General features: G+C 34.6%; 1 protein-coding gene across 1 annotated transcript; it reads left to right on the top strand.

The window, feature by feature from the left end:
* Nucleotides 1-8,390: 8,390 nt before the first annotated feature.
* On the top strand, nt 8,391-9,289 carry LOC107798382 (heavy metal-associated isoprenylated plant protein 16-like). Its single transcript, XM_016621356.2, has 3 exons — nt 8,391-8,521; nt 8,633-8,717; nt 8,821-9,289. Exons 1-3 carry the CDS (start codon nt 8,516-8,518, stop codon nt 9,114-9,116), a joined length of 387 nt encoding a protein of 128 aa, XP_016476842.1. The 5' UTR covers nt 8,391-8,515; the 3' UTR covers nt 9,117-9,289.
* Nucleotides 9,290-9,436: the final 147 nt, after the last annotated feature.

Below are 9,436 nucleotides of genomic sequence, written 5' to 3'. Positions count from 1 at the left end.
ATTGTTCTACACAATCCTTATTTCCTCTTTAGCTATTTTATTTAGATTTTCATCTCTTTTTGTATTGTCCATCCTTAATATGTCTATAAGTTTATTAAGCTAGGATTGCGAACACTAAATCCATACCTATTTTGCTTGTTCTAACTTGGAAAAATGGAACATAGCCTAGGTACAAGGTAATTATCAAGGAATTAAGTGGGTTAATTATTTGATTAATGAAATCTAACTAGGAATGGTATGATTTCTACTTGGGCTAATCAATTGTTCATCATTGAGCCTTAGTTGACTTGAAAGAGCAAATTGGGATAAAAACCTCTTCAGTGTTGGGAGATATTAAGTTGGTGTAAAAGAAATTGAGGCCATAACACATGCTTAATTAATTATAATTTAACATTTATATACCCAAAAGCATAGCCTACACGAAGGGGAAGCAATCCTAGCGCCTTTCTCTTATTTGTTACAACTACATCATCTTATTTTCACTCTGCGTGTTTAATAGAATTCCTTAGTCAAACTTTAGTTTTAATTGTAGACATAATTGAACAACCACTCTTTGTTTGAAGATTACATTAAGAATCACCGAGTTTGCACACTTTTGGATACTCTAACACGCACCTACTCCTTGTGGGATTCGACCCCAACCTTTGTTGGGTTTATTATTGCTAACGACCGTGCTACGCTTCCTTTGGAGGTGTAGGATTAGACGTCATCATTAAGTCACTCACGTTCGGAATAGGTGAGCTGCTTGCATATACCCTCGACCCACTCCCTAAAATACGGAACCGCATTTGGGACTCTAGGGACAGATGTATATCAAATGAAACATGTCATGAAAAGTAGATACAAGAAAGGACTTTGACAACTTAAGAGGAAGTAATCTTACGACTCGGGTTCCACTTCTCAGGGAATGCCATGAACTCGAAAGGAATGAGGTCCTCGATTTTTATCCAAGCAAACCTACCCTGCCAATCTCGATCCATGTCTTCGTCTATACAGGAGAAGGGATCCTTCTTTGCCCAACGGGCAAGTTTGATTAACCCCCCTCAGAAGATTCGGGGGATGTCAATTTGGAGCAAGTGATTGATCATGAACCGAGCTCATCCATGTTGTTCGCAAAATGACGGAGAAGAGTCACTATCCTCCAAAAGGATGGGTGAACTTTCCCGAGTTAAAATTCGTACCTCTTGCAAAACTCGAGGACCACCGTATCTACAGGATCGAACATGAATGGATATGTGTAAATACCTAAGTATCCTTTCACTTGCATCGTGATGTCCTCATCATGAATGGGAATGACTATGTCCTTTCCTTCCCATTTATAGTCATCTCGGACAGCCTCAAGTGTCTCCTCAATAATAGAGCAAACCTACATCCATGCCTCCACACCCCGATCCCTTTGTACAGAGGCTTTCTGGACTTTAAAGTCATTTTCTATAGAGCAGCCGCCGGGGATCAAATCTTTGAGGGGAGGTCCCGAGACTACCACCGGAGGCACTGCCTCGGTGTCGGTGGCCTAGGAAGAAGTCGTCGGTGCAGTTCTTTGGTGTACTGATTTTGAAGTCTTCGCCATTTCTATCTAAGTGTATGAAGATTTAAAGACTAGATATGAAGATTTGGTTTGAAGGTAAGGTATGAAGGTTTGAAGATGAACTATGAGGATATGAATATATGAAGAACAAGTTATGAAGATTTGAAAGATTGATGAACGAATGAGGATACAAAAAGCTCGAGGGTAACTTGAGGAAGTTTAAAATCAGATAGTAAGAAAGTGAAAATAGGAAACTAGAACTTTTATAGGGAAAGAGTAATGAATGCATGACGTTTCGAATTTGGTAACTACTGGGGGTGATCAACCGATAGCTTACGTGTGTCCAAAGTCAGAGCGACGTGATTATAGGACGTTCCGGTTCATCAACTTGCTCATGATGTGCGAGAGAATGAACCGGGGTCAATTAGTCACTTCTCATAACTCTTATAATCTACTCTCCGAGAAGTGAGGAGATTATCTGTGTACGGGTAAAATCTGTAATATAGTTACCTTCAATTTCCCGTTGAGAAGCAAGGAATAACGTTATTAGTTACTAGCTCGAGTGAGACCGAGAGTGCCCATAAATCAGAACCCAGAGCAAAAGGAATGAATCGAGCATGGCTGAACCCGGAGAGACTCTAGCTCGAGCAATACGAAGGATCGAGGGTAAAGAAAAATTGGTTAAACAAGACAAACGGACGGTCGAAATATCCGCCATTAACCGGATATTGAGCGGATCACGCTCGGTATTGGTTGTAGATCATATTTTCGTGAGAGAAAAGGAAGAAAGGGATTTTTTCCTTATTTACACTTGTATTATGGTTAAAACTCCTCTACTATATAAAGAGGAGAACTCTTTCACTTTTCAGCACTGTTTTTGCATGCATATCAAGACAAAAATAAATTTACTTTGACTTCCACCAATTGTCCAAGTGTTCTTTAGTTGTTCATTAATTTAGCTATATCCGAACTCTATCTCGAGGGCTCAGTCGTGATCGATTGGATTTAATCCTTACACGGGGCTAAATTACTTTGACATATCGGTTTGATCTTTCATTCTCAATATAATTTAATTATATATTATTATTTAATTATTTGTGTTAAATTAAATCATATATTCTTTAAACTGTGTATAAATTTAATTTTTATTTATTTTAAGGGTAAACAACCTACACTTTTGAGGCCTTCAATCTTTGGGAGCCTTGAGCAATAATGACTTCAATACATGCCAGTGCACTGTCAAATCTAATAGCCCGTTTGGCAAAGCTGAAAAAATCAGCTTATTTTGAGAAGTGTTTTTTTCTAAAAGTACTTTTTTCAAAAGTACTTTTGGTGAAAAGTTATTTATGTTTGACAAATTAATTTGAAAAGCACTTCTAAGCAGCAATTAATTTTTGGTCAAGCTTTTAAAAAGTGCTTCTAAGTGTATTTTTCTCAAAAGTGCGTCTCAAAAGAGTACTTCTCGGAAGAAGCTACTTTTTCTGCTTCTCCAAAGCTGATTCTGCTACTACTCAGAAGCATTTTTTTTTTTCTAAAAGTTTGGCCAAACACTTCAACTTTGAAAGAAAAATACTTTTTTGAAAAAACAATAAGTGTTTTTCACCTTGGAGAAGTTTCCTCTCTAGGATTAAAACCTATAGTCCAAGGAAGCGTTCTAAAGAAGAATTCTTCACCATTGGACTTCACATAACCAGTATACCTAGATAGGAACTGGACATAATCTTCAAAAAGGTCGAATCTGACCAAGACATGTCGGAATTCAAGCAGTCCAATATTGCACGATCCTTTAACGTCGAATTTCTTTGGAATAATCTGTCGCAAAACTTGTAACTCAGGTTTTCCATATGAGAACTTATCAACAACTGCTTGATGCAAGCCTTCTTCAATTGTAAACTCATTAACCTCCTCCATAGTGAATTCAAGTATCATGAATGAGGGGAAGAATCTAATTTCTACCTTATTTTATTTTATCATTTTCTAAGCATTATCATATGTAATATCATTATAGAGTGTGTCATAAACTCTATTATGATCATAGAGTACTTACTCTTTCTAGTTCTTATTTTTTACATGATTGCTAAAAGATGAGGTTGTTCATGCCTCAATAGGAATTGTAAGATAAGGTCTAGCTCAGTATGTATTTGCTATTTGTCTTATGCCTTTGGGAAATATCCTAACGGCTATGAGATCATTCACCTTCGCGAGACTTTGCCGGCAGCCATATCCTCAGCATGAGGCTGCCATCATAAGGCGATGGAGGCACATAACGATGATTATATAGCCAAGGCATAGAGGCAACACTACTGTAGCTTTTGCCTCCCTTACTTGTACTCTTTCTTTTTCGTTTTTCTTTTATTATTAATAACTTAGCTACTGGGCAGACCGCCTAGTAGTATAATTTGCTAAAAATAACTTGGCCAGGCTATAAAACCCTTAATCAATAACTCATATTTCATCTTTGTATTTATTTAATTTATTTTTACTGAACTTACCCTTCTACACCATGATTTAGGTGCATACAGGAACAAGCAAATGAATAACAAATATGTGGGAGACATACGAACAAATGAATGACTTCTTTGTGCATTCTTCCTTTAATTTCCTCTTGAACATTTTCTTTTTTCTTTTTTTTTGGGGGGGGGGAGGTAATTTCTCTCAAAAATTATCTCCTACTTAAAACAACTTATATTTCTATTTTATTATTGAATCAAAGTCCAGAATATATATCCCATTCCCAATGACTAACAACCAAATATTCTATAGTTAAAAACTCATACTTAGGATTAATAATGAAGAACCCTTAGGATTAATAATGAGGAACCCTTTGTTTCTGGTTGCATCATTCTTTGGACATGAAATTTGCCACGATCTCTTGCTTTATCGTCGCCAACATCATCCTTTGACCATGTTTTGGTCATTAATGATGCTAATATCCTTTTAAGAAATCTTAATTTAAACTTAATTAGTACTCCTGCAGGATGTTATCATCTTCAACATCATCCTCTGACCGTGCTTCGGTCATTAATGATGTTAATATCCTCTTAAAAAGTCTTAATAATTTCAAGTTTTTAAAAAACTTAATTAGTATTTAGTACTCCAGTCGTCTAGTTGACTCATTTGGTTTATGACTAAGCAAAGAAACAATAACTTTTTGTCTGAACACGTCTCTGAAATAATTCCAAAAAGTTACTTGGCTTTTCTGATTCTTTTATAAAAGATAGTTTTACGCTTCTCCTTTTCTTCATATATATATTTTATTTTTGTCCAAATTAGCACAAGCTCTGAGATTTTTGGATGTCCACTCAAAGTTCGGAGAAACTCTTTAAAGTGAGACCCTTTTTTTATGAAAAGCAAGTAACAAGCCCCTCCTTATTGCTTAATTGCTGGTCGTTTGGTAGGATTACAAGAATAGTGTTGAATAGGGTGTATTAGTAATGTTGGGATTAGTTATTTTACTATTAGAAATTTGGTAAAATCCGACCAAGGTCGATCGATCAATTATGGTCGGTCAAAAAACCGACCAAAGTTGGTCGGTTTTTCAAAATATTTTATTTTTTAATTTTTTTACGAAATCGACCAACTTTGGTCGGTTTTCTTTGGTTTTCTTTGAGTTCCGCAAAATTTATTTTTCAGGAAACCGATCAATTTTGGTCGATTTTTTAATTAAAATAAATAAAAATTAATATTAAAAAAACCGACCAATTCGGTCGGTCATTTTAAAAAACCGACCAACTTTGGTCGATAATTTTATTTTTTAATAAAACCGACCAACTTTGGTCGGTTATTTTCGTGCGAAAATACAATTATAGAGTATAAATCAAATAAAAGACAGTCTTAAAATAAAATGCATTAATGGTCTAGTAGTAGAATAGTATCCTGCCACAGTACAGACCCCGGTTCGATTCCCAGATGGTGAATCTTTTGATTACATAATTAAAATACCGACCAACTTTGGTCGGAAAAAATCGACGAACTTTGGTCGGTTTTTTTGCAATACTTTTTTTTTAATTTAATTGACCGACCAAAGTTGGTCGGTAATTTCCAACCAAATTTGGTCGGTATGCTTTTCCGACCTCTAAAATATCGTCCACACGTAAATAGTCGCGTTTTGGTCGGTTATTGGTCATTACCAACCTACGTTGGTCGGGTTTTGGTCGGTTTTTACCGAATTTCTAGTAGTATTGAGATAATAAAATATTGCATAATTTCTAAAATAATTAGTTATTTTTAAAAATATCTTCCACATTCTTTAACTTTGTACACTTAATTTGAGGGATTTGAGGGGCAATTATGTCTTTAACCATGCTAGTGCAAGTATTAAAAACCCTTGTAGCGCTAATACCATGGTTTGCTATGTATTAATTATACATAGAATAATACCAATTAGGATGTATAAGTATTAGTTATGTAGTTGAGAAAAAGTACCAAACAAGGGATTGGTAATACGCACGGCTAATGCTTGCATTATTTTTTTTTAATACCTCCTACCAAATGACCCCTTATTATTTCCAATATTATTCTCAGAGCTCGATCGTGACAGAATACTTAATTCTGTTTTAAAAAATGACACATGTGTTTACTCTTAAAATTATACGGTTGAATTTGTAACGTTATTTATAGACACGTGGATTAAATTGATCTGTTAAAATAAAATAACAAAGAGCAAACCGAGTAAAATGAGGATAGTTGAAGAAAAGACAAGTTTGGGCTTCGAATTTATCTCTCCGGAGACAGAAACAATGCAAATATCTTAATATTAGTTAATAAAATTTTATAGAATGAGAGAATAGTATCAGCCTTTTTTTGTACAAGTATTTCATGTCCTTCAGCTCGTACAAATTTTATTATTTATAGCTAATTAAGGAATACAAGATCCTCAATTCACGCTGCTTTTTAAGGTGAAAATTCCTCTTGATAGTTGCATAACGGTTGAAAATAAATGTTATGATTTTATGTAATGACTGCTCCTTTAATGTTGTCTTCTTTAAACGGTACCTTACTTTCAAATTCTCTTCTCAGTCTTGATGTTTTTGAGACTTATACAATATCGGTCACATGCCTATAACCGATGTCGACTATTTGTTGACTTATCTCCTACGGTCCTACCTATCTACACTGCCAAGTGTTTATTCGAGAAGCATCCACCCGTCACCTATAAATTTTACCCAATACATCATAATTTATTAATTATAGAGAGATTAATTGCAATAAAAGATACCAGGTACTGAATAAAACAATTAATATGCCTATGAATTGATCCAAATAGTATTACTATAAAAGAAATTAGGAAGATGCTAGTGTAATTTAACGTACGTAGTACTTCGTTGGGACCCCTAGATCGAAGGCGTTTATTCTGGTTTTGCGTCTCCACGCAGTAATCAATGACTCTTTCAATTCTAGGGGACTACGTGGAAGATCACTTGTTATTTCCTATGGCAAAATGACATATTGACTTATTAACTTTTCAGCACCCCCCTCCCCTCCCCCCCCCAAAAAAAATTTAAATGAAGCAACGCATATGGATCAGACAATCGAAGATTAAGTCATCTTTATGACATACAAGGGGCGGCGGATGACTGAGTTATTCCAATTCAATGCGCGTTCTTCCGATCTAATTTATCGATCCCTTGATTATTGATAAATTCAATTTTTATTCTTTGTGATATATGACTAAGCACATATTACCTTCAATTTATTAGAATGTGTCTATGTGGTCTTTGTATGTTAGGAGTGGGCATTGGTCGGTTCGATTCGATTGTAAATGTTACTGGTTCAGCATATCGATTATCGGTTTATAAATATGCTAAACGATAGTCGAACCGATAAGATATCGGTTATCGGGTATCAGTTAGTCGGTTATTGATCCTTATCGGTTCGGTTATCGGTTTACCCGATAAGAACAGAAAATATCCATAGATTTCGTATTTTTATTATAGAAATCGTGATCATACTGTTAAGAGAAAGGAACTGAATTTTTGCTCTTAAGAAAAAAGAGATTAAATTTCAACTTTAGAAAAAAAACTTTCCTTTCATTTGAAAATCCGATCTCAATTTTTAAAGTTATACGCTAATAGGAGTAAGGAATAAGACATTCAACAATCTAATCTTACTAACTATCTCACTACGAGCGGACATAATTCACAGAAAAATAATAAAATCCTAATCTTGTAAATACTAAAGAATCAGTGCAACAAAAGAAACAAATAGAAAAACTAAAAATTTGAACAATTAATTCTTTAAAGTTTAAAATTAAAAATCTTAACTGAAGAATTAAGATGAGAAATTTAGAAAAGTTTAAAACTTACTTTAAGGATTAAGGTATGAAGATGAACAGTAACTGCCGAAAGAATTGAGGATGACAGAATGAAGCCATAATGTGGTTTTATATACTTAGTGGGTAAAATTATAGTTTTGTTAAAGCTTATTGGGCTATCGGTTAAATCGATAATAAAATCGGACAAAATCGAGACCCGAACCGATAAATCAATAGTCAAATAATATTAAACCGTTATCGACAACCCAATAGCATTTTATCGATTTGGACTATCGGTTATACCCGATATATGCCCACCCCTACTTTATGTAGGAATTATATTACATTTAGACTAATACTAGAACTATAATGTCCTCACATATGGAGTATAAATACTAATTTATCAAAAATTATGAGTAGTTAAATGATGTAATTTTATATAATTCGCTAAATTATACAAGTATAGAAATCAAAAGCACAATTTCAATTAATTTGAAGTTAAACTATGCTTAGTTAAATATTCAAGGACCAAAAGTAGAGTTTACAAATAATTGAGGGACTATGTGGCTACTTTAGGAGTTGAGTAGAGGTCTATAAATACTCAAGAATGTTCAGTCTTTCTTCACTGCAATTTCCCAGCATTTCAAATAACAAACTCCTCCTCCTTATCTCTCACTCTCTACCTCTACTGAGTAATATTGCTAAGCAAGTTTAATTTCCATCAAACCCACTAAATGAAGGTATGTATATTTAATTTGTTTTCCCTTTCACTGTAATTCAACTCTATAAAGATACTTCGCAATGTATATTTCATTAATTACTGACATATATATGTTCATAAATTTGGGCAGCAAAAGGTGGTTATCAGATTATCTTTGAACGGGAACGATCAGAAATATCGGACCAAGGCCTTAAAAATTGCTGTTTCTCAGCCAGGTACTTAACTCTGCCCTTTCAGCTCTCGATTTTCTTAATATCAATCAAAATTCCCCGAAACTCATTCGATTTAATATATATTGTTGTTGTTTTACTTAATTAGGTGTGGAATCAGCAGCAATGACGGGGGAAGAAAAGAACCAATTAGAAGTTGTGGGAGAGATAGACGCTGCGGATCTGACGAGCTTGCTCAGGAAAAATTTAGGGCAAGCAGAGCTAGTGAGCGTCGGCCCAGCTGGTGGCGGCGACAAGAAAGTTCCTGATACAAAGCCTCCAGCTGCAGCTGCAGCTGCGGTGGCTCAGTCGCAACCCGTCTTATACTATTATACCTATCCTCCTCAATACCCTATTTACCAAGTTGGAGATTCATATGGTCAATCTGGCTGTTCCATTATGTGAATTAGAATGCCAAATTGGATTATTCTACTTGAGTTCAATAATGGATCTACTAGATTTTGTGGTTTTCTTTCTTCAATTTTTCCTTTCTGGGTCTTCTGTAAATACTCCCTTTCAGTTTTGACCATTATAGTGAAATAGGAGTATAAGAATTTCGGATTGGATTATTGATTTCAGTTAGGTACTGTCCAAGTTTTAAAGTGTGAAGTGATGTATGGAGAAGAAGAATTTAAACGTACAATTCAAAATTTTAGGGCAATATATGAAATGACCAAAATATTTATAAATCTCTTTGAAAATAATACATAATACATATTTAAAAT

Source organism: Nicotiana tabacum, chromosome 2, assembly GCF_000715075.1.
Source record: "Nicotiana tabacum cultivar K326 chromosome 2, ASM71507v2, whole genome shotgun sequence".
NCBI classification, from domain to species: Eukaryota; Viridiplantae; Streptophyta; class Magnoliopsida; order Solanales; family Solanaceae; genus Nicotiana; species Nicotiana tabacum.
The sequence above is the reverse complement of the archived record's forward strand: the minus strand, read 5'-3'. Positions and strand labels throughout refer to the sequence as shown.